General features: G+C 43.7%; 1 protein-coding gene across 1 annotated transcript in view; it reads right to left on the reverse strand.

Moving 5' to 3' along the window:
• Window positions 1-200: 200 nt before the first annotated feature.
• The window catches only part of nalcn (sodium leak channel, non-selective), a 177,576-nt gene continuing 151,658 nt past the window's right edge, over window positions 201-26,118 (reverse strand). Inside the window, exons 32-44 of the mRNA XM_056289287.1 lie at window positions 24,315-24,421; window positions 24,130-24,204; window positions 23,880-23,999; window positions 23,662-23,730; window positions 23,392-23,540; window positions 23,187-23,280; window positions 22,276-22,408; window positions 11,008-11,123; window positions 8,162-8,319; window positions 4,763-4,913; window positions 2,008-2,157; window positions 1,734-1,851; window positions 201-1,224 (exon numbers count right to left, since the gene is read on the reverse strand). Of these exons, the coding sequence (XP_056145262.1) occupies window positions 1,082-1,224; window positions 1,734-1,851; window positions 2,008-2,157; window positions 4,763-4,913; window positions 8,162-8,319; window positions 11,008-11,123; window positions 22,276-22,408; window positions 23,187-23,280; window positions 23,392-23,540; window positions 23,662-23,730; window positions 23,880-23,999; window positions 24,130-24,204; window positions 24,315-24,421 (1,583 nt within the window). The 3' untranslated portion in view covers window positions 201-1,081. The remainder of the gene's footprint in view (window positions 1,225-1,733; window positions 1,852-2,007; window positions 2,158-4,762; window positions 4,914-8,161; window positions 8,320-11,007; window positions 11,124-22,275; window positions 22,409-23,186; window positions 23,281-23,391; window positions 23,541-23,661; window positions 23,731-23,879; window positions 24,000-24,129; window positions 24,205-24,314; window positions 24,422-26,118) is intronic.

Consider the following 26,118-nt stretch of genomic DNA (forward strand, 5'->3'; position numbering starts at 1 on the left):
GTTTCTGAAACAACAGCCCTGCTGACTCTTGTTCATCTGGAGCTACAAGGTGCCACCATCAAGAGTCAGGATCAAAATTAAAATGACTATCTTGAAAACTGTACCTTTACCAACAGGATCCGTAGTGGAGACATGGCCTAACCGTCCCTATCAGTTCATCCGTCGCTTGTAAAAACTCAAGACGCATTACTTTTGCTCTATAGACGCCCAAACATCACGGGCCTTTATTAGAATCAATGTATATGTTATATAAATTGAAAAGATTTCTCTAATTTACAAAATATATGATTCTTTTTTTACCACAGACAGTCACACGAGATAGGCAGAGCTCATCATTTCTAATACAATCACAGTCATGGATATTTATCTTGCTCTTATTTTCTTGTTCTAAAGCATTTTAGAACAAGAAACCTGAATTTACTTTTAGATATAAACTGACAACGACATGAAAACACGTGTGTGTGTCTGTGTGATGAATACTGAAGCTCATAAGACATTTTATTGGCACAATAAACATGGTCTAAAGAAAACAGAAGATGGACAGAAGCACTGAAATGAGGACACGTGATGGATCGAAGCGTCCACAGAACTACTTTTAACAATAATTACGGTTGTTGTACATCACAGCTGGAGACGCGGATCCTCATTTCCAGATTGTGGACCCTCGACCTCCAGCTCAACATGAAACGGTAGAAAACACAGACAGTAGCAGCTTCTTAGCAAATTTTAAACTCTGAAAAAAGATGGGCTCCTTTTTCAGAAACGCAGACAGTAACTCACCCCACGGCCAGCCTCATGAATGTCAGCTGTGTCTGCGCAGGAAAACTTCAGCTGGAATGAACGGGAACCACAAAATAACGCCTGTGGGATATTCATTAATAAATAAATGTGAATCACACAGGCGTAAAATCGATGGCTGATTCAAAAATGACTGTTCAGGGTGCTTTCAGCCTTTTGTCGAAGCTGTAGGAAAAAAGGGAATTCCTGGAAGTCACTGATCCGGAGCAGGTAGGCCGATATGAAACCGCCTGAGATGGCTGACTATGAGCTTTCCTTTCCACAAGTTATAATGACCTCGTCTCTAAATGTCAATGAGATCGTCACCACTTTCGTCACTCTCCACAGTCAGCTGACGAGTCCACCATTTCTTGACCTCTGACCCCGAGGAGGCCTGGTCGCTGACCGGGTTCATTTTGCACACGATGGATTTGACACTGGTGCGACCTGTTGGCAGAGAGACAGCACAGGAACCGAATTCAGATACCCTTCAGTTGAGCACAGCTCGTTTAACAGTGCCATCACTGTTTTTGGCAGTGAGACCCGCTTTTTTATTAATTGTTTTCTATGGGTTTGAAGTGTTGGCGAACCTCGAATTTTTAGAGAAACGCCTTGACCACCTGAAACTGAAAAAATTCAACCATAAGCAGAAAAACGCCCCTTGTCTTCACTGCTTTTTCCTCTGCTGTCCAATCAGAGGAGAGTAGGGGGCAGGCCATCTAAACTGAACTGTTCACAGCAAAGATGGAGGAGAAAGAGCTTAAGTGCTTTCTGCCTCCGATGTGGCGTCCAAACTGATCGCACACTATGGAAGCAGTTTTTGAGTGGCGCCTCGCAATAAGCAGGAGTTAGCAAAGCCCTGTTAGCAAAGCACCAAACATCTCTCAGCAGAAAGCGGAGGCGTACGACAAACATGACATGTGTGTCATACACGACACACAGACAGATACACAGACCTGCAGGAAGTCGCCACTGTCCCAGTTTCCTCTGCGGTCGTCCCAGATCTGAGGAGTCCTGACTGTAGCCTCCTCTGTCAGACAGCGTGGGGCTGAGGAGCTGCTGGAGGCCGCTCAGCTAAACAAGGAGGAGAAGCCTTTGTATCACCAGAGGCAAGCTCACACCTACAGGTGTTATCATGTGCTTTCAGAACATCAAGCTGAGCCTGTGTGTGTATGTTTGTGTTTGTTTGTGTGTGTGTGTGTGTGTGTGTATGTGTGTATGATGTCTCACCTCTGGCTGTGAGGGGTTGTCCTGGTTGTTAGTGTTGTGGTCTTCACTGGGCATAGTGGTCTCGATGCTGGGAGGGTTGAGGAATCGACTCAGCTCCTGCTGCTGGCTCTCTCTCAGGCTGTGGATGATGCTGCAGGACTGCTGCTGTTTCTACAAGAACACACACACACACACACACACACACGGTTCAGGTTCAGCATGTGTTTCTGTGCATGTTTGTGTATGCTGTTTGCTTGTATATGCTGTGTGTTTCTAGAGCTTTTTATGACTTTCACTTGTATGAAGCACGCTAAGAGTGGGATAGGCCAATGATGGGTGTGTGAGCCTAAGTAGATTTTAGTTAACACGTGCTTCTTGTGTAGCATAAACTGGGACTTGTTTGTTTAGAGAGTACATGAAAATGTGTGCGATAGAGTACCTCAAGAATGTGTATGAATATGTAGTATCTTGACTACATAAAACAAGCACACACACAGGATTTGTTTACTAGTATATTGATGAAAACTTCGGGAGCACAAGGCAGCACAGCCATCTCGGCAGGCGTTCATTACACATGAGAATTACTTCTGGGGAATGTTCTAGGTATTGGACATTTACCTCTGCGGCCCCTAACACCTTTATGCTTTCCCCTGTGTAAGTCTTTAATTTAAATGGCTGAGGGCTTTAATGCAGGCTTTTTTGCATTTGTCCACTGCACCTTACATTTTGACTCAATCATCAAAGTGATGCTACATCCGGTGTCCAGCTCAAATCCCACCATTTTCCCATTGATTTGCATGTCCACTGTAAAGGGTTCCACTTTTGCGTGGCTTTGTACGCTGTACATTGAAAACGCTTGTTCTGAGCCCTCTGATTGGTCTGAATCAGCTGTGACATGATGTGAGCGGCTGCTGTGGCCTCTGCCCTGCGCATTGTTGCGGTACCTTTGATTTCTGTTCGTTTTAGCTTCACTGCGCTTTCTCTTGTTTCTACACACCCGCATCATGTGGCCTATCGTTCCACACTAATGGCCTTTTTCTTGTTTAAATCGGCAATCTGACGGTGCATGTTTGGCTTTGCAACGGTAGCAGTCTTTCATTTCACCCTCTGCGCGGTTCTCCTTTGCGATGCCAGCAGCTCACTACTGTGTTCCCCTATTCTACTGCCTGCCGCTTTCCCTTGCAAATCTTGAGCATGTTTGTCGGCGGACTCCATGGCTATGTGAGATTGGTTTCCGACAATAACCTCCTCTGTCTGAATGCGTTTGTCATTTATTCCGCATATGAGCCGGTCACGGAGCATTTGTAAAAGTGTTTGTCCATAATTGCAGTCTTGAGCTAATCTCCGTAGCTCTGCCACATACTCGGCAACAGACTCGTTGGGCTTTCTCATGCGCGAATCAAATTTAAAGTGCTGTACGATTTCGCTGCGTTTCGGGTGAAAGTGGTCTTTCAACCACATCACTAACTCTTGGAAAGTGCGTTCTCCTGGTTTATCAGGGCTTAGTAAATTGTGCATCAGACTATTCGTTTGTGCACCGGCAACACTTTTGAGAATTGACTTCTGTTTGGCTGCATCCTCTATTCTGTTTGCGATAAAGAAATGTTCCACAACCTCACAGTATTCTTCCCAAGTTTGAACGTTTTGATCAAACGCTCTCAGAGCTCCTAATGCCCTGGCCATTCTCAGTGTGTTGGATTCATTTAATCTTATTTCAGCTTTTAGAGCAACTGAATTATGAGACAATGTCTCTTGATGTATGCTCAATAACCCAGGTAAGAAAATCAAAGAAGGTTGAATCAGTTCATCTGGATGTGACATCTAAGTGACCTCTTCAGACTGAAGAGGTCACTTAGATGAGTGATGAAACGTATCTGTCAATAAACATTGTATCCAGATGAACCGATTCAACCTTCTTTGGTAACACAATGTCTTGAACACAGAATGAAACAAATAAAACAATGTACAGATGAAAAGAAAATACAAAACAAAATGGGGTTTCTTTTGGAAAAGTTTGTGCGTGTATGCATGTATTTGTATGTGTGTATTTTTGTGTATGTGTGCAGAGCTGTAGTCAGTCTACTAAAAGGGTTTTTTTTCGGCCTTTTTTATTTCGAGCACAGGGTACCTTGTGCAGGTTGTCTTTTGACCTACTATATCGACGAATACACTATTTCATATCATAGGCTTGTCTTAAATTTAGGGTGGAGGTACAGAATAGACGCAATAACGCTGCAAACTGGGTTCAGCATGTGCCTGTCAATTGAGCTGCCACTTCCTGATAAATGTCCCAATGATCAGTTACTGTGACCTGTTTTTAGCAACGCTAGCTACAATGAAAAACTCTATGTACAAGCATCCGACACACGCTCGATTTAGTCATCAGATCACTCCCGACCACACTGAGGCAATGCGAAAGAAGTGACATGACTACTTCGCCACCCACATAATCTTCCCCCATAGACATGAAGCCTCACTAAAAACATGAGACGTGTAGCCTGTTTTGTTTCCACCCAAGGCCCTACTGTCATGTGTGCCCTGCATCAATGAAGATGCTGTAACAGAGAGGAAAATACCTATTTCTTGTCTTTGTTTCCCAATATTCTCATTATCTCGAGATACGACATAAATTACATTATCTCGAGACCTTGAGTTATTTATGTCGTATCTCGAGATAATGTAAAGATATCATGGGAAAACAGAGTAAATGAAATGTATGAATACATGACCTTTTATGGCACCCGTAAGTATGTGTGTGTGTGTTTTACAATCTTACAGCACGTATGCGTTTGAGGCACTTCTTCAGCCACATGCGTATGGTCTGTTTAGCCACTTCTTCTTCAATGGTGTATTCAAGCTGTTCTCTGGCCAACAGCTCCTCCAACTGGAGAGACTTCCTGATGTCCACTGAGCGGTATGACAGCATACTGCAAGGGCACACACACACACACACATACACACCACACCACACATACTTAGCTGACAGGGCTAGTGCTGTAAACATTGTACAAGCCAGCTCAGAAGAATTATTGCTAGTCCAATATATGTAATGCAGTTTTCAAGTTCAAATGCCAAAAATCACAAATCAGAAGGCTGAGATTGATGCTCAGTGGGTATCCACAAACACTCTTAGCTTCTTATTCATATTGCTTTGATTCTTTGGTAGAGGCGATGGATGAATATTTAATTGAAAACCAATACATATTTGAACTGACGGTGATATTAGTTTACATGTATAGTTCCCTGCAGATTTCATCTCTGTCTAAACGGGCCGTGGCTAGACGGTATTCACATTTTGTTGTCTAAGGCAAGACCCGCATACGAGCACGTTGATTGGTCAAGAAGTCCTGATCAGATGACTCATTTTGTTTGAATGGCTTAGTATCAGTTTTGCTTTGACAGCTAGTAAATCTGTTGAGCACTGTGTTTTGTTTTGTTTTTTACTCTTTGCAAATCAATAATTTGCCGCCTTTTAGATTGTTTTTCCTCTTGAAGTTAATTGGGAAAAACTCTCATATTGATTTATAAGTGGTTTGAGAGCCTATGCAGCAGGGATCAGGAGTGTCAGTTATTGAATGTTCTTGTGCACAAATTTGCTCTTACAAACCCATGGAATATTCTAGCCCTCGTCCTTGTCTCATACACAAGATATACTGCCTGGGTGACGCCTGACAGTAGACACCAGTTGGTTAACGCTGTTGGCTTTGCAAACCTGGGTGACTGCTGGTTGTAAGAGGTAGACAATAGATGTAAGGGAGGAGGACTTACAGATAACCATCAGGCTATACTGCCATCTGTAAGAAGATACTGGTATCAGATATCAGGCTGATAGCGGGCTAAAATTGAGTATCAGTATTGGAGAACATAAAATGTGATACCAAAAGCCATGAGTAACACGTTGTTAATAAAAGCAATGGTTTGAATTACTGCATTTTAATCAAATCAAACATGTTGTTCAGTCAAGCCAAAATTAGGTCGTTTTTGTAACATTGTTTTAGAAAAGTCCTATATAGATTAAGTTATTATTAGTGTGAATTCACACTATTGCTTTGCAGTTCTTTATTTATTTATTTATTTTTCTTCCGCACATTTTTTGACACTTTGTAGCTCCTTCATACTTTTAGCTACTGAAACCATTCAACTATCAAAATGTTCAACTCATTAAGGACATTATTGCTCCCCTTTCAGATTTTTCATACCTTTTGAACTTTTTGAAATCAACTTTTTTCAGCCATTTTTTGAATGGGAGTCAATGGGGGACTTTTGCAACCTTTCCACCTCTTTTACTCCTTTATACTTTTAGCTACTGAAACCATTCAGGTATCAAAATGTCCATCTCTTTAAGCCCATTAAGGCGCACATTTCGGTCTTTTGAAATCTTTTATACTTTTAGACATATTAAGCTTTTTATACTTTTTCAAAACAATGGAAGTCTATGGGGAAAGGTTGAAACCCTCATCACCTTTGAACTGTATCTCCTGCTTCATTTTTTGAGCTAGAAACCCCATTTAAAGCTTAACCAGTTCAGGACATTTAGCTCTTTCAGAATCCTATTCAGATTTTAAAAATATTGTATGGTTTTTGAACAATTCAGCTCTAAAATTTAGCAATTCTGCCATACACTTTGCCTGTTAGAATGTTCAGTCCTATTGTGACATCACATATCAATTTGAAACTCAACTGCCAGCCTAATTACTGTCAACTCTCAACACCTGGTAGATTTGATCAGCTTCTGCCGCTTCTTAACTGCTCTTCCTCCCTCTTCTACCTTCCTACCTTGCTTCCTACCGTCTTTCCTACCTTCCTACAACCTTACTACCTTCCTTCCTACAACCTTCTTACCTTCCTTCCCACAACCTTCCTACCTTCCTACAATCTTCCTACCTACCTTCCTTGCTTCCTACCATCCTTCCTACAACCTTACTACCTTCCTTCCTACAACCTTCCTACCTTCCTTCCTACAACCTCCCTGCTATCCTACCTTCCTACAACCTTCTTACCCTCCTTCCTACCCTTCCTCTTCATCACCACCCTTCCTCTCAATCTACACACATTTCAGTTTCCAACAATCAAACTATTTATGTATTTAGCACATTATGGCAAATTTTTCAGTTTTTTATACCTTTAAAACTTTTAAAATATTCAGCCATTTCAGTTTCCAGGTATTTCAGGTAGGCTAGTGACCTTTGGACTTTTCCTATTTATCCATTTTCAGCAATGCTTTCGCGATTTCTTTCAGCAGCTCAGCATTCACATGCTTTTTCTGTGGAAAAGCATTTTTCTAGTTATTTTTGGCTCAAGGAATCCTGTAATTATTTAATTTTGGAAAAGAAAAACAGATTCTATCGCAATTATTTACCCATTTACCCCCTGCACTGTTCAGTAAAAGCAATGGATCGGATACAGGTACTCAATGTCAGCCGATACGCAAAGATTTGTACTCGGAATCGGCAGTGAAAAAGTGATACTGGTACATCTCTAATTCCATGAGTGTCGGAACAAATTTGTGATGTGAATTTGTGTATTTACACAGATATGTACAAAAAACAGACATGGCACTTTGAAAGAGAGAGCAGATTGGAGTGAGGACGTTGCCTGTCCTCAGACATCTGTGCAGAAGGTGGCACTGATTGAAACCCCAGTAAATCTCTTGTGAGGGACGGAAGATTAAAAAACAAGTTGCCTTGGGCGTCCTGACAGCGTAGTGGTCTATTCTGTTACCTATCAACACAGGGATTGTCCGTTTGATTCCCCGTGTTACCTCCGGCTTGGTCGAGCGTCCCTACAGACACAACTGGCTGTGTCTGCGGGTGGGAAGCCGGATGTGTCCTGGTCATTGCACTAGCGCCTCCTGTGGTTGGTTGAGGTGCCTGTTCAGGGGGTGGGGGAACAGCTTGATCCACCCACACGTTACGCCCCCTGGTGAAACTCCTCACTGTCATGTGAAAAGAAGCAGCTGTCGACTCCACATGTATCGGAGGAGGCATGTGGTAGTCTGCAGTCCTCCCCGGATCGGCAGAGGGGGTGGAGCAGCGACCAGGATGGCTCGGAAAATAGCGTAATTGGCCAGGTACAATTGGGGAGGAAAAAAAGGGGGGGGCAAGTTGCCTGAGGTGCAGATGAGGATGTTTAGATGGGGGCGTTAGCATGTGTGGGATTTGTGTTTGGTAGTCACCTGAGCACGTCGTGGAAGGTGACATCTCCTCCGTTGTGCAGTCGCTCCATCTCGTAGCACATGTGTTTGAAGAGCAGCTTGTCCTTGTCCAGGTCCACCTCCAGTCTGCCGCGCAGCAGCCGCAGGAGGAACTTCACCCTGGACGTGGGGATCACACCCTGGGAAGACAGCCAGGGAGGCCGGGGGGTGGGGTGGGGCAACAGATGCAACAGATGCTCAAATGACCTTGTACATGAACCCATCATGCTGTGACTCATCCAGGAGGGATGATAAACTTTTCCTCAACATCTCCACTGACTCAAAGATCAGTATGGTGACAAGCGTTGGCTCATCTTGATCTAGAAAAGCAGCTGCTCATCTCCTTGATGATGATAATGATAGATCAGTTATGAGGGTTATACATTTATAATCAATCACCCTTCTGTATATATAGAATTATAGTGACTATAAATGAATCATGATCCATTACTGTGACAGACAGGGCGGCAAAAAAATTCCATCAAGCTCTTATGTTCACAAGCAAAATGTGGCCCAAATCTGATTTATCTGCCACATGTGATGACAATTTTTTTTTTTCCAGAGCAGTGTGGATGCAAAAATCAAAAAAATTTTCCAATCAGATTTGGGCCACTTTCATATGTGGTACTATAATCTGACAAATATCTGATTGTGTTAACGTGACCTGAATCTGACCAGGCACATCAGAATTCATGCAACTTTTACGTCAATCAAACTTGTACATTACTACCAGCAATAACTGCTAATAGTGCCCCAGCTATGGCTGTTTTTGACTACCAGAGCAAATCGACTTAGCAATGAACACTTTCACCTCTGCTTCATTCCTGTTGTGTTTTGTCGGCCTCAAAAGTATGACATTTTTTGGTTGCTGTTGATACATACAGGCGGATTACGTTTTGTTGTTAATGCACATGCGGTGAGTTTCAGGGTTGCAATCTGTTAACACCATTGTCAGATATTGGTCACTTTACAAACATGAATGTGAATGACCAAGTGAAAAGATCGGATCAGGGCAAAAAATAAGAACTGAGCATTAAGGCCTGTAATGTGAAGAGTCCTAGTCTGTTTTTACCCGGCATATTTGTTTTTGTTTTTATTGATATTCATATTTTGTGTTGGCGGCACGGTGGCACAGTGGTTGGTGTGATCGCCTCACAGGAAGAAGGTCCTGGGTTCGAGCCCCGGGGTAGTCTAACCTTGAGGGTCATCTCGGGTCATCTTCTGTGTGGAGTTTGCATGTTCTCCCTGTGTCTGCATGGGTTTCCTGCAGGTCCTCTGGTTTCCTCCCACAGTCCAAAGACATGTAGGTCAGGTGAATTGGCCGAACTAAATTGTCCCTAGATGTGAATGTGTGTGTGTGTGTTTGGGGGGGGGGGCTGTAATCACCTGGCGGCCTGTCCAGGGTGTCTCCCCGCCTGTCACCCAATGACTGCTGGGATAGGCTCCAGCATCCCCGCGACCCTGATTGGGATAAGCGGCTTGGCTAATGGATGGATGGATGTTGTGTTGCATTTGTGTGTGTGTGTGAATTATAAAGTTTAATGCCAACACTGCAATAGGCCTTAACATTAGCTGTGCTTAATGAAATTAACATTTATGGAAAGTTGAAAAAAGGGCAATTTATTCATACTGGAGCACTTCCGTACGTTGGCAATAATGAATACGCTTTTTGAACACTAATACTTCACACAGACAGCAAAATAACTATCATGTAGACTATGTTGTGATGATGCTTTAGCAGAGGTAATAACTTATGTACCCTTTTTGAATCGTAAATATTAATTTCACTTTACAATATTCACTCTAGTGTGCCAGTGCTTGAACTGAGAGGAATATAAATCAGATTTTTCTCAAAATGCCAACTGATTCCCTAAAGGCCCAATCTGTGATTTATCTGATGATATCAAATAGAGGTACGCTTACATACATTGTAAAAAATTTCGAGTTATAGATGTAAAATAAGCATTTTGTGTTTTTCCCATCTGATGGTAATTGAAAATATGGGTGTGTTTTACTCCACTCTTTATAACCATTGAGTGATGAGAACAAACCACTTACAGCATCAGAAAACACTAGAAATTCAGATTTAGTAATTGTTTAATGTTTGTCCTTGTGTTAAGAGACCTGTCAATCAGTGTAGCGGTCTAAGCATTGGCTTTGTGTCGATGCAGTTGCCAGTGGGGACCGGGGTTCGCGCCCCGGTCTCGTCAGATCCGACTATGGCCGGACTCTATGAAGCAGTAATAATTGGCAACGCGGTCTTCAGGAGGGGGACGGAGTCGGCTTGCGTTCATCATATGAATGCGTCTTTGTGTGTGTCGGAAAAAACAGTGGTTTGGCCTGGATTCACCTTGTCACGGAAGTGGGGAGGTGTCTCCTTCGAGACTGCCGGCCAGAGAGATGCAGTTGGCGAACGCATGCAGTACGAGGGTGGGTGTTTGAACTAAAACAGGGATCGATTGGCCACTAAATTGGGAGAAAAAGGGAAAAATCAGAAAAAAAGGAGACCTGTCAATCAATTTGGGAGTGACAGCAGCTTCCAATTTTGTATTTTGGTAGTGGGGCGACCCTTTGGTTCACATCCGAATTAAGGATTGTAGCTTTAAGTTGATTCCATCAAAATGACAAGACGGTATCTGGAATTTTCTGTCGACATTTTTAAAATTCAGTAAATGTAGGACAAGTCCCAGTTAACACATCTCATGCTCATGACTGCGTCCTCCCTCCATTTCCTCAGTTCCTGTTTTAATCTCTGTTCTTCATGGGATTCTGAGTCCTGTCTTACAGTACTCTCATGCCGTGTCTCGTTTCTCATCCCCCTTCCTCACCTCACGCTTGTCGTCCACCATGTTCCAGATGATCTGGAAGTGTCGCAGGTCGTTGTAGCTCAGCAGCTGGTCCTCCTCAGTAGAGTAGAACAGAGAGAAGTTCTCAACGATGATGGCTGGAAAAATCACAAAGGACAGGCCTGCTGGTATTCACCCCAACACACATTCTGTTTCTCACAGATCACTCATATCTGTTTAGTTACCGACCATGCTGTTGACACTGTTTTTTCACCTTTTTTCCACTTTTTAGCAAAGAATTGCCCAACAAAAATGAATGACTGGTCCGTTTGTCTCATGGAACCGGTATAACCGGTGTACCCACTTAAAAATATGAGTGACAATGCACATTTTCATCATTTTCTCCAAAAGTCTGAACTATAATTAGAGGAGTGTACTTCAATGTGCCAACTCTGTTCAGACTTTCAAATATTCTGCAACGATAACAGATGTGTAGAAGTATTAAACTTTTGGAAATTCTGTAAACTTTTAAAAAATATGTCACTTTTGTCTCTATATATATACACTCACCGGCCACTTTATTAGGCACACCTGTCCAACTGCTCGTTAATGCAAATTTCTAATCAGCCAATCACATGGCAGCAACTCAATGCATTTAGGCATGTAGACATGGTCAAGACGATCTGCTGCAGTTCAAACCGAGCATCAGAATGGGGAAGAAAGGTGATTTAAGTGACTTTGAACGTGACATGGTTGTTGGTGCCAGACGGGCTGGTCTGAGTATTTCAGAAACTGCTGATCTACTGGGATTTTCACACACAACCATCGCTAGGGTTTACAGAGAGTGGTCCGAAAAAGAGAAAATATCCAGTGAGCGGCAGTTCTGTGGGCGAAAATGCCTTGTTGATGCCAGAGGTCAGAGGAGAATGGCCAGACTGGTTCGAGCTGACAGAAAGGCAACAGTAACTCAAATAACCACTCATTACAACCGAGGTATGCAGAAGAGCATCTCTGAACGCACAACACGTCGAACCTTGAGGCAGATGGGCTACAGCAGCAGAAGACCACATCGGGTGCCACTCCTGTCAGCTAAGAACAGGAAACTGAGGCTACAATTCGCACAGGCTCACCAAAATTGGACAATAGAAGATTGGAAAAACGTTGCCTGGTCTGATGAGTCTTGATTTCTGCTGTGACATTCGGATGGTAGGGTCAGAATTTGGCGTCAACAACATGAAAGCATGGATCCATCCTGCCTTGTACCAACGGTTCAGGCTGGTGGTGTAATGGTGTGGGGGATATTTTCTTGGCACACTTTGGGCCCCTTAGTACCAACTGAGCATCGTGTCAACACCACAGCCTACCTGAGTATTGTTGCTGACCATGTCCATCCCTTTATGACCACAGTGTTCCCATCTTCTGATGGCTACTTCCAGCAGGATAACGCGCCATGTCATAAAGCTCGAATCATCTCAGACTGGTTTCTTGAACATGACAATGAGTTCACTGTACTCAAATGGCCTCCACAGTCACCAGATCTCAATCCAATAGAGCACCTTTGGGATGTGGTGGACCGGGAGATTCGCATCATGGATGTGCAGCCGACAAATCTGCAGCAACTGCGTGATGCTATCATGTCAATATGGACCAAACTCTCTGAGGAATGTTTCCAGTACCTTGTTGAATCTATGCCATGAAGGATTAAGGCAGTTCTGAAGGCAAAAGGGGGTCCAACCCGGTACTAGCAAGGTGTACCTAATAAAGTGGCCAGTGAGTGTATATATATATATATATATATATATATGTGTGTGTGTGTATATATATATATATGTATATACACAAGGCCTTTGCACACAAAGTTCACATTTTTTGTTTGCGTTTTTTTCTTTTAAATCAATCATCAATCTGCAGCAATAAAACCACAGAAAATCCAAATTTCTTCGAAAACGTGTGATGGACAACTAGAGTTGGTGTTTTAACTTAATGCACAAAAAAAATTTTCAGACACAAGATTTGGACTTGGTGTGACAACGCCTTTAGTGTTGCAGTGGGATTTGTTGCATCATTGGTATCGATGCACAGGTTTCCAGCAGCCACCTAATAAATAGACGACCCAGTCTCTGCAAAGACATTGACATGCAAAACAGGGTGGCAGCATATGCTTCTACATAAACAAAGGTTGGTGTACAGATGTCACAGTGTTGAAGAAATCATGCAGCCCTCACTTAGAGACCTTATTCATTGACAGTAAACCTATTCACCGCGGGAATTTTCATCATTTATTTTGGTCAGTGTCTATATCCCACCCCAGGCCTGTGTTTCAGAGGCATTAAAACATCTGGCTGATCAAATTACAAACATTGAGCACAAATATCCAGACTCTCTACTCATTATCCTTGGGGATTTTAACAGAGCAAATCTCAGCCACAGCCTGCAAAAATACAGTTAGCATGTTAAATGTCCCACCAGGGACAAAAACACTCTGTACCATTGCTACACAATATTAAAGGATGCATATTGCTCTGTTCCTCATGCAGCCCTGGGCCTCTCTGATCACTGTCTGATTCATCTCATCCCAACCTACAGACAGAAACTAAAATCTGCAAACCCTGTGGATAAACTGTGAGGAAATGGACCAATGAGTCAAAAGTGGAGCTCCAGGCCTGCCTCGACTGAACTGACTGGAGTGTTTTTAAGGCTGCATCGACAGACCTGGACGAACTAACTAATAGTGACATCTTACATCAGCTTTTGTGAGGACGTGTGTGCCCACCAAAGCCTTCTGTACCTTTAACAACAATAAGCTCTGGTATTCAGCTAAACTCAGGCAGCTTCGTCAGGCCGAAGAAGAAGCCTACAGGAGCGGAGAGCCGGTATAACAAAGCCAGAAATACACTTGCAAAGGAGATCAGAGAGGCAAAAAGGTGCTACTCTGAAAAGTTAAAAACAGGTTTTCTGCCAAGAATCCTTCATCAGTCTGGAGAGGTTTGAAAGACATTACCAACTACAGGAGACCCCCCCCCCCACACACACACACACACACTGCAGGGAACCATTAACTGACTGACGATCTAAATGGGTTTTACTGCAGGTTTGAAAAGCAAACATTCACACCCCTCAGCCTCTCCGGCCACAATATACAACCAACTGCATCCCCTGCCAGCAACTCTCCCCTCCCAACCGAACCCCCACCCGCACTCAGGATCGCTGTTGAGGACGTGCGTCAGCTCTTCCAGAGACAGAAGACCAGGAAGGCACCGGGCTTGGATGGCGTGTCACCCTCCTGTCTTTAAGTCTGTGCTGATCAGTTGCTCCCCCTTTTTCTCCCCAAATGTACTTGGCCAATTACCCCACTCTTCTGAGCCATTCCGGTCGTTGCTCCACCCCCTCTGGTGAGCCGTGGAGGGCTGTAGACTACCACATGCCCCCTCTTGATACATGTGGAGTCGCCAGCCACTTCTTTTCACCAGACAGTGAGGAGTTTTACCAGGAGGACGTAGCGAGTGGGAGGATCATGCTACCCCCCCGAACAGGTGCCCGGACCAACCAGAGGAGGCACAAGTGCAGCGACCAGGACATATACCCACATCTGGCTTCCCACCCACAGACAAGGCCAATTGTATCTGTAGAAACGTCACGGGGATTCGAACCAGTGATCCCCATGTTGGTAGGAAATGGAATAGACCGCCACGCCACCCGGAGGCCCCCCTGCTCCCCATTTTCACGCTGATCTTCAGCAGATCACTGGAGTTGTGTGAAGTCCCCTCCTGCTTCAGGAACTCCACTATCATCCTGGTCCCAAAGAAACCCCACATCACAGGATTAAATGACTACAGGGCCATTGCCCTAACATCTGTGGTCAGGAACTCCTTTGAGAGACTGGTGTTGGTCTACCTGAAGGAAATCACAGGCCCCCTGCTCAACCCATTGCAGTTTGCCTACTGAGCAAACAGGTCAGTGAATGATGCAGTCAATGTGGGATAGCACTACAGCTTCCAATACCTCGACTCCCCAGGGAAATATGCAAGGGTTCTGTTTGTGGACTTCAGCTCAGTGTTCAACACCATCATCCCAGATATACTCCACTCGAAACTCCCCCGGCTCACTGTACCAGCCCCCATCTGCCAGTGGATTAAAAGCTTCCTGACAGACAGGAGGCAGCTGGTGAAGCAGGGGAAATCACATCTAGCACCCTGACAATCAGCACTGGTGCCCCCCAGGGATGTGTGCTCTACCCCTCTCCTCTTCTCCCTCTACACAAATGACTGCATCTCAGATGACCCATCTGTTTAACTCCTGAAGTTTGTGGGTGACACAACCATCATTGGCCTTATCTGGGATGGTGACAAGTCTGCATATAGATGGGAGGTTGATCAGCTGGTCCTCTGGTGTGGCCATAACAACCTGAAGCTGAACATGCTCAAAACAGTGTAGATGACAGAGGACTTCAGGAGGAGCCCCACCCCCCCCCCCACCCCCACAGCAGTGTCTATGATGAAAACCTACAGATTTCTGGGTTCGACAATCTCCCAGGACCTAGGGTGGGCAACCAACATAGACACAATCATCAAAAAGGTCCAGCAGAGGATGGACTTTCACTGCCAGCTGAAGAAGTTTAACCTGCATCATGAACTGTTGATTCAGTTCTACACTGCAATTATCCAGTCTGTCCTCTGCACATTCATCACTGTCTGGTTTCGTTAAGTCAACAAACAGGACAGGGACAGACTACAATAGACAGTTAGGTCTGCAGAGAAAATCATTGGTGCCAACCGGCCCTCCATTCAGGACTCATATACTTCCAGACTGAGGAAACGGGCAGGCAACATCACTGCAGACCCATCACATCCTGGTCACAACTTGTTCAAACTCTTCCCCTCTGGCAGGCGGTATAGAACACTGTACCCCAAAACAACCAGATATAAAAAGTTTCTTTCCACAGGATGTCATTCAAATGAATGCTTAACACTATCAATATACCAATCATTTTGTATATACTGTATTGTATATCGGCACAGTGGCCCAGTGGTTAGCGTGGTCGCCTCACATCAAGAAGGTCCTGGGTTCGAGCCCCAGGGTAGTCCAACCTTGGGGGTTGTCCCGGGTCATCCTCTGTGTGGAATTTGCATGTTCTCCCTGTGTCTGCGTGGGTTTCCTCCGGGTGCGCCAGTTTCCTCCCACAGTCCAAAGACATGTAGGTCAGGTGAATCGGCCATACTAAATTGTCCTGAGGTGTGAATGTGTGTGTGTGTGTGTGTGTGTGTGTGTGTGTGTGTGTGTGTGTGTGTGTGTGTGTGTGTGTGTGTGTGTGTGTGTGCGATGGCCCTGTGATGGTCTGGTGGCCTGTCCTGGGTGTCTCCCCGCCTGCCTCCCAATAAATGCTGGGATAGGCTCCAGCATCCCCGCAACCCTGGGAGCAGGATAAGCAGTTTGAATAATGGATGGATGTACTGTATAGAGCATACCAGTACTGTATACTGGTATGCTCTGTCATGTCCATCTACCTCAGATATGCGTGTAAGTAACCGGCTAAAATCTATTTCAGCATCTCTGAAATATTCTCTGCACCACTGCACCTTATCCCCTCTTATTTCGCTTGTATAAGTCAATCCTTGTGTATATAGCTGAAGATTGTTGTGTTGTAGTGTTGTTATTCTATGTTAAGTACACTGAGACAGTCATGAAATGAGTCAAATTCCATGTAGTGCAAACCTACATGGCCAATAAACATGATTCTGATTCTCCATCACATATACTCTCTACTTAAGGACTAAAATTACAGCCTGTCAACATGCAGACACTTCAGAGACTCACAAATTACCTTCGCTGGTTCTGAGGTCAGTGCATTCTGGATGAATGCATGCCTCATACTAGAGTGACAGATGTTGTTTAAGTTCTCTAACTGATGGGACAGTAGATGAGCTCCTGTATTCTCTGAATATATTTTCCAACTGCTTTTGCCTTGTCAACCTGTTCAGTCACCAGAGCTAATGGAATGGATCAGTTTGTAAAAGCAGGCGAATAAACACACCGCAGTCCACATTTAAAGCGATGAAGAGAAAGGGCTTTGGCTTGCATCCAAAATGCATGCTCATTTTTATGCGCTACATTCTCTCTCTCTTTTTTCCTCCCCATTTCACTCACTGTCTATCATATTCTCCTAGTCTCGCCGCTCTTCCTCTGGGGCAGCGTCTAACTGGAGGGAGGTAATCATTTCTGCATGGGAGATTTAGATCACTGTGCCGATGATAAGACGTAATAACAGAGCCAGCTTATTGTATTTTATGAGGTCCTCGGGGCTGCGTCACATACAGCAGGAAATGAAATACTTGTGGGTCTGGCTGTTGAGACACGGGGATTAAAGCAAAAAAAAAAAATCTTTTGACTGAAATTTTTCTTTCAGGCCAAGACATGTTCTCCATCTACAATTTGTAAAACAAGTTACAGAGGAGGCCCCCAATAAAGGCATTAACACGCTGTCTGGCTTTTTTTTTAAAGGGGGGTGCCGTGCTGCCTTTTCAGAACGGCCGCTTTTGTTCCGCCATGTGGTCACTTTCCATAGATTTTCATGTAAAAAAGGTGGAGGCAGCTGAGAAAAATGCGGACAGTGTAACAAGCCCTTAGCCCCACGAGGCCTACTAAACAAGTAAAATTATGAGATTTCAGCACCACCCCACGCATAACCATTGCTGCTGTTCTCTAATGGAGCCATCAAGTTGCAAAAAGGCTTTAACGTACACTTTATTTAAATACTCAAGACCAAAAGCGTTTTAAGAGAAGATGCTTTTGAACACCTTTTCTATTGCCAGTTTGCTTTTATGTAATTTCAGTGCTGTTTTCAATCTATGAAATAAAACTCATACTTTTTGCGAGGCACTCAGTTTTTAGTCATACAAATAATCAACCATCTACATAACTTTTTGGTGCATATGTTTTTATTTATTATAACACAAAACAAGTCAATGTTTTTGTTTTAAGTGAGCCTCATCACTTAACAGAAAAAAGACAAAAACAAAAACTAATCACATCGGCTTTAAAGAACATTGGGCCTCATTTGTCAATTGTTCATACGTACAAACCCATGGAATATTTTAGTCCTGAAGCGTGTCTGAGAGACCAGTATAGAACCTGGATAACCCCTGAATTTAGACACCAATATCTTTGCAAGCCTGGGTGATTCTTCATTGCACAAGGAATTGCTCCTGACTGTCAGACAATCTTGAGAGCTAAAACATTCCATGGGTATGTAAGAACTAATTTGTATGTACGAATGATTTACCCAATTTCCCCTTGGGGATGAATAAAGTATTCTGGTTCTGATTGATGAATGAGGCTCAATAAGTGCAATTCTTGTGCAAAAGTCTCTAGAGTGCTTTTCTCTTTTTGGGAGTGAAACCATATGCCTGAAGCTTGGCTACACCTGATACCTGTTTCAGGGTTTTCTCTGTGGGACTAGCTACAGGTGCAGTGGCTCTTACTCTAGGACTGGAGGAGGAGGAGGCTGTAGCAGCAGCAGTGGATCTAACTCCAGGAGTGGAGGATGGGGATGTAGCAACAGCAGTGTATCTGGCTTCAGGAGTGGAGGTTGAGAAAGAGACTATAGTAGTAGCAATGGAACTGGCTCCAGGAGTGGAGGATGAGGAAGAGGCTGTAGTAGCAGCAGTAGAACTGGCTCCAGGAGTCAAGGATGAGGAGGCTGTAGCAGCAGTAGTGGATCTGGCTCCAGAAGTGGGGGATGAGAATGAGGCTCTAACAGCGGTAGTGGCTCTGAATCCAGGAGTGGATGAGGAGGAGGCTATAGCAGGAGCAGACGAGATGGAACCTTTCTTTACTTTTCTTACCCTAACTGCTGAGAGGACCTTCACTGCTTCCCTCAGTTTCCTGTCAATATTCTTCTTCTTCAAATGAGTTTGGTATCTCTCATAAGAAAACAGGCACAAGCTCCTCAATGCAAGGCTAATTTCCATTTTGGAGACCATTTCCCCATTGCCTTCATGTGGGACTTGATGGCTAAGCCTTCATATATGTCTCAATGTTCAGCCTGACCCTATCTTTCTCAATTATGTCGTCTATGATGTGAAACGATCCTTCGACAAGAGGGCCAGTGAAAAATGACAGAAGGGCCTTTAACAACTTCCCAAAGATGGGGAATCTCATCATCAAATCTCTGGTGTCTTCATGGCAAAAATCCTACTCTACCAGTTAACATCAATTTGTGCAGTATTCTCCTCAAAGCATTTGGCCTATGCTCCTAGATCTGTGTCAATCTGGTAGGCTCACACATCCAGTTGACCCAGCTCCTCAGATTTGGCAAGGCCTTGGCCAAGGTGTTGCATGCACCTTGGCCCGATTGGTGGAGAATCAATGATGGTGTCAGCACAGACAAAGAGGTGATGATGTTATTGTTGAGGGGAAGGATTTTCAGGAGGAATGTTGCTGCCTTGATGTAGCCTTCTCTGAGAGAATTGTAAACCTTCTTCACCTTGGGCTTCTTCTCCACTCTAGCCTTGTTCAAGGCAAAGATGCTGAATCTCCCCACAGATAACCTTTTGTCGGGGTGCTGCATGTCTTTCTTCTGAATATCAAGCTTCAACAAGCCCTTCACACCCAAGGGGATGGTTTCAGGCTTCATGAACTTGGAGAGGAGTTTCCTGACCAGTAACACCATCTCGGCATGCAACACATGCAGCATGGATTTTTCATGGTACAACTTCTTCAGGAACACCTGGAAACATGGAAGTACACCTGAAAATACAAGTAGAAACTGATTAGAAAAGTGGCTGAATATTTTCAATCATTCTTTCCTGATCACATACTGTAACATACTATTCTTAGAATTTTGAAAAACTTATCAGCTTTGTTAACCAAAGAACAAGGGTATTTATTGTTCTTGTTTGCTGTTATTGCTCCTAAGGCTGACAAGCTCATTAACATGATAATTAACGCTGATCTAAAAGTGGTATGGTTTATCTGGTTTACCCAGATTCCATTTAGAGGAAAAATATGCAAAAATAAAGAAAATATTAAAGGGGGTAAATATGTAAAACATCTCTGTGCATTTCTTTCCACTTAAAAAGTGACTGTGAACTTGTCAAACTGAGAAAAGCATACAGATGCGTCTTCCAGTTTCAGTTGACATCAGTTCCTAACCTTACAGATTTTGCCATTTTCTGTTGCAGAAGAACGATCCTGGCCTTCTCATCAGATATAACAATATATTTATCAAGAACCTGGTTCAGGAGCCATCTGCATCACAAAAAGCTTATGTACATAAGATTAAGGAGGGACAACTGAAATTGCTATATTTGTTCTGACTTATTTTATGAGCTTTTGCAAATTGGGCTTACTAGTAGAGAGAAAATAGATGCTATAAAAAGAAAAAGCTAATGCTATTGTACCTGTTTGTGTTGATCACGAGGAGACAGGATGCTGTAAAAGTTGCACTATCAGTGGCTCCATAAGCTCCCGCATTCTGTTGCACATATTCAGGATTTGCAGGATCCTACTGCTGATGGGACATATTGGGCTCTTATTCTCCAAATGAGGTAAGGACTGAAACTGCAAAAATTTGGAGAATTTTTTGATTTCATAGTAGACAATCAGAGCTAAATTCTTCCACAAATCCCTGGGAAAGATTCAAAAGAGCCTTAGCTTCATTTGAGACCATATGAATCGTGTCTCCACTGATGTCCAGACTTGTTTCTCTACTCCAGATCTTTTCCCCTCATCATGCTGCAGTTATCCAACAGTATACCATAAACCTGATTGCAGTTCAGGCTTTATGACTGGAGAATATCTGTCAATTTGTGTGTGAAGGTCGAGGCATCGGCAATATTCACTTTCCTTGAGGCAACAGGTCATGCACCGCTATGAATAAACATATGCAGACTTTCTGATTTCACACACGGTTGGCCATAGATTCGTGTACCTCCGGTGTGGTGGTTGTCGCACCAGGCATGGAGGACATGTGCTGGACAGCGTGAATGTCAGCCTTGTGACTAGCTTGTGACCGATGGCGAGCTAGCACCTTTTTGCCATTACTGGCATACTAATTTCTCTTGTAGCATACCATGCAAAAACACACACCTGGTTGGTTTTTTTTTTTTTGCACCATGAATTAAAAGTCTTGCCATTCTCCCCCATTTCGCAGAGCCAAACCCATCTTTATTTATTTTTGACAGTTTTATCGATCTCTGATACATTGGAGCCTTCCTTCAGTAAAACTGTGTCTGCTAGCTAACCTGAAAGCAAAAAAAAAGGCGGCGCAGCTACGCTGCACCAACTATATATTATTTTCTAAATACCAAATAACTCACAATGAAGAGACAGATTACAGAAGCGGGTTCTGGGTTTTGTCCTATAAAGTTAAAATCATATTTTAAAGAGTGTTTACGATTTAATAATTTCTTAATTTTCACCATGGCTATTTTGTTTTTGTCAACAAAAATGTCGACAAAATAATAACAATGACGATGTCTGACTGTTGTCCGGTCTAGCCACCACTTTTTCTGAAAATAAAAAGAAAGCCCTTGTGTACACGCTCTTAAGCATACATGAATATTTGTGTTTGGGTCATTAACTGTCTTGTTTACCGTTCAAATAGCCTACATTCTACATCTCACTATTTAACACTAGAACCACGGCCAAGTTAATCAGCAGATTACCATGAGAATGCAAAGTGACGCTTTTATTTTTAGATGAAAAAAATGTCATGTATGTGTATTTAATTTTGAAAATCGGTACAGGGTTAATTTAAGGCAGGTCTTTAGAATCATAGGGATACTTGAACTTTGTGTTTTCTTTCGTATGGCCCTGTGATGGACTGGCGCCCTGTCCAGGGTGTCTCCCCACCTGCCACCCAATGACTGCTGGGATAGGCTCCAGCATCCCCACGACCCTGAGAGCAGGATAAGCGGTTGGATGATGGATGGATGGATGGGTTTTCAGCTTATTTTGCATGACAGTGCCACGAATAGAGCCTTGCTTCAGAAAAGATTAATCACTTCTTCTTATATAAAATTACCAATATCCAAGTACATTATACGCCTTTCACCTGGCATGATTCCTAAGGCTCGCAACACTCCCCTCCACTTGCACCCCCCCCCCCCCTTCAAATCTACACTGATCTCATACATGGCCTCTCTGGAATCCAACTGACGGAAATCCGTCGTAGCAACAGAGAACTTTAATCCCTGTGAGACAGGATATTATTCTCCATTTGAGTAGTTTTCACACCTGTGCTCACACTTAAGTGTATCATACACACACACACACACACACACACACAAACAAGTGCATGCATGTACTGACCCACGAGTAAGTTGAGCATGATGTAGGCTATGATGACGTAGAAGGAACAGAAATAGATGAGGGCACCAGCATAGTTCCCACAGTCGGTCTCCCAGTATCGGTGTTTGTCTGGGGTGCAGAAGGGAGGCTGCACCTGGAGGACACAACCCAAACACATCTCACTTCAACACATGGGGCGCCGCAGAACAGCCTGACCCATTAAAATGCCAGCTCAACAGAATGGAAAATAAACCGTACATTCGATGACAACAGAGACACCCCAAATTTAAAAGTGACATATGAAACCTGAGATATTACATCAGGAGGTATCAAACATGACGTTTTTTGTAAATGGTCGTACGTTAAGATGACTGCTAGTATGTTGACAAGCAAAGAAGAAATCCGATTACTAGGGGTTATCAGTTTTTCAATTACTGCGTTAACATTAATATTGGCATAGAGAATACTCTAACAGCCACATCTACATACATAAGCCTTTGCAATGGATTTCTGTCACTTTAATCGACAGACAGTTTCATTTTTGGTGTTACTACAGAATTAGCAGACAACACAACAATGCAAACAACATCGTCATCATCTTGTGTTTTTGTAATGCCATGGATGAATAAAACTCTGGATGATAGCTGTTCAACTCAGCGCATACAGCTGGTATGGGACACGGCAGCCATGTTTGCGGTCATCCCAGACCTGCGGCTTCACCCAGATATGCGCAGTTTAAAAAAAGAGTCTTAATAGGGTTTTTAATATGTTGATTAAGATGTTAGCCCAGTTTTGGAAATCAAATAAAGGTGTTCACATGACCATTTTTATGGTTGCAATTATTACCATGATTTGGGTAAAACTGGCATATTGGCATTCATGTGAATGCATAGTGTTACATAGAATATGGGGATGTAGTGGATCCATCTTACCATGCAGTCATGCATTATTTTATTCCAGTCTTCTCCTGTGACAATACGGAAGAGGACAGTGATGGCTTTACCCGCCGTGGAGAAGTTGGCATGTCTATCGTTAAAAAAGGCACAAGGACACATCGTCAGGCACTTCCTAATGACAGTAATGACGCGAATAAAGCGGGGGTGAAATATTGCAAAATGCGTAGTGTCAGCCCCTAACCGGTTGATGTTCTCTCCATATTTGACGGTTCCAAAGAGCACAACACCGGCGAAGGCGTAGCAGAGGAGGAGGAGGAACATGCCCACAATGATGAAGAAGCTCTTGTACATGCTGACCACAACTGTCAGAAGCAGCATTTTTAATGTGACCTGCATGGAAAGAAACACACAAAACACAAACAAACACACACACATAACACGTTTCAGTTTCTTCTGTGATACAATTTATCTCTTGGATGAAGAAACACGCCACATGGACAGATGTACTCACATGCTTCCCACATATGGTGAAGAACCTGAAGACGATCACACATGTGCCCATCATGTAGGTGTATGCATTCTGCAGGATGAAACAACACAGTCATGCTCATTGTATTTAAAGAGGTTCAACAGGAAGTATTCTCTTGATTCTTGAGTGAATCATCTCTGTAAAATGTATTACTGCATTTTTTCTTTTTTTTTTGTTCAGGTCAGATTTGACCATTTTACCAGTAAGGCGAAGTGCAGGATTATCCAGATGACCCCAAGCGATGTGACCAGCAGGTCGTAGCGGTTCCGTCGACTCTGCCAGTAACCAGCTGGAGACATAGCTATCAGCTTCATGGTGACCTGGATAATGACGGCAGAAATGAATATCAAACTGACTTCTAGCATTTGTAGGAAAAGCTACGAACCGGTAAATCCAGTGAGAACTATGGTTTGAAATGCTTCGATTAGTAAAAACTGGAAACAGACCAACCTCCAGGACAAAGATAAAGGTGAAGACTACTGACATGGTGGCCAGGGGAACAGTGACCGGCTCGTCTACATCCCACTGGGACATCCACAAACACGCACACATATACAAACAAATTAACAAACAGTCATGGTGATACACATCAGCAGACTGATGCAATGTTATCCAACTGCGATTTGATGCTTTACCTTCACAGACAGCAGTACCGACTGGGCCAGCACCAGCACAGCGATGCCCCGTTTGAAGAAGGGGTGCTGGGTGATGTCATACATTTTGGCCCGGAAACCGCCATTTTCTGTCGAGAGGACAGCAGGACTGGACATTTAATAAAATCACATCCACTCTCCACATCATACAGATTAAACATAATTCAGTTTCACATATCTGGGCAGTCAGCACTGTGTGGGAATTACTGCCTTTCTTAAGCTATCAAAACATAAATTCTAAAAAGAAAAGCTAATGTTGTGTCAGCCGTTACAGAAGTCATTTCAGATGAAATAGTGAACAGTGGTTCTCTCTGATGAAGTCGAGGTGAGACGGCATATGGTTCACTGGGGATGGTTTGATGGCACCTGTTCATTTGCTCCATAAAGTTATGATGACAAGCTCATATTTTCCAGGTTGACTCAGTGTTTCCAAAGCTTTTATCCTTACCTAAGTGGATTCTGTCTAATAAACAACCCGGTACAGCCTCACACACTCACACTGGCCCATTTTTACAGCCAGGGATAATGTTGGTGGTTATTGAGCTTGTATATCTGGGCAGGAGTTGTACCTTGGGGAAAATGGCACTAAAAGAAATATCATTATGGAAATTTAACTGTAGAACAGATCTGAAACTTCTATATAATATTAAATTTTATTTGATCTAATGCAAAACTCACGAAATGAATAAATATAATAAAGTACACCGGAGGGTGTGCTCTAATTATCAGGGCATCACATTGCTCAGCCTCCCTGGGAAAGTCTACTCTAGGGTGCTGGAAAGGAGGCTCTGACCGACTGTCGAACCTCGGATCCAGGAGGAACAATGCGGATTCCATCCTGGCTATGGACCAACTCTTTACCCTTGCAGAAGTGCTGAGGGAGGCATGGGAGTTTGACCAGCCAATCTACATATGTTTTATTGACTTAGAGAAGGCTTACGACCGTGTACCCTGGGACACTCTTTGGGGGGTACTGTGGGAGTGTGGGGTACCAGGGCAGTTGCTACAAGCCATCTGGTCCTTGTATAACCAAAGTGAGAGCTGTGTCCGCATTCTTGGTACAAAGTCAAACATGTTTTTGGTGGGTGTTGGACTCTGCCAAGGTTGTCCCTCATCTCTGATTCTGTTTGTGATAGTCATGGACAGGATCTCAAGGCACAGCCACAGTGAGAAGTGTGTCCGTTTTGGGAACCTCAGAATTGCATCTCTGCTCTTTGCAGATGATGTGGTTTTGTTGGCTTCATCAGAACACGACCTCCAGCGCGCACTGGGGCGGTTTGCAGCTGAGTATGAAATGGCAGGGATGAGAATCAGCACCTCCAAGTCTGAGGCCATGGTTCTCTACCGGAAATTGGTGGATTGCTCCCTCTGGGTTGGGGATGAGTTGTTGCTTCAAGTGAAGGACTTCAAGTATCTCGGGGTCTTGTTCACAAGTGAGGGTAGGATGGAGCGGGAGATTGACAGGCAGATTAGTGCAGCATCGGAGTAATGCAGACATTGTACCAGACCGTTGTGGTGAAGAGGGAGCTGAGCCAGAGGGCAAAGCTCTCAATTTACCAGTCAATCTTTGTTCCAACCTTCACCTATGGTCATGAGCTTTGGGTAGTGACCGAAAGGGTGAGATCGCAGATACAAGCGGCTGAAATGAGTTTCCTGTCTAGGCTCAGCCTTAGCGATAGGGTGAGGAGTTCAGACATCCGGAGGGAGCTCGGAGTAGAGCCGCTGCTCCTTCATGTCGAAAGGAGTCAGCTGAGGTGGTTCGGGCATCTGATTAGAATGCCTCCTG

The sequence above is a fragment of the Lampris incognitus genome, chromosome 11, assembly GCF_029633865.1.
Source record: "Lampris incognitus isolate fLamInc1 chromosome 11, fLamInc1.hap2, whole genome shotgun sequence".
In the NCBI taxonomy this organism is placed as follows: domain Eukaryota; kingdom Metazoa; phylum Chordata; class Actinopteri; order Lampriformes; family Lampridae; genus Lampris; species Lampris incognitus.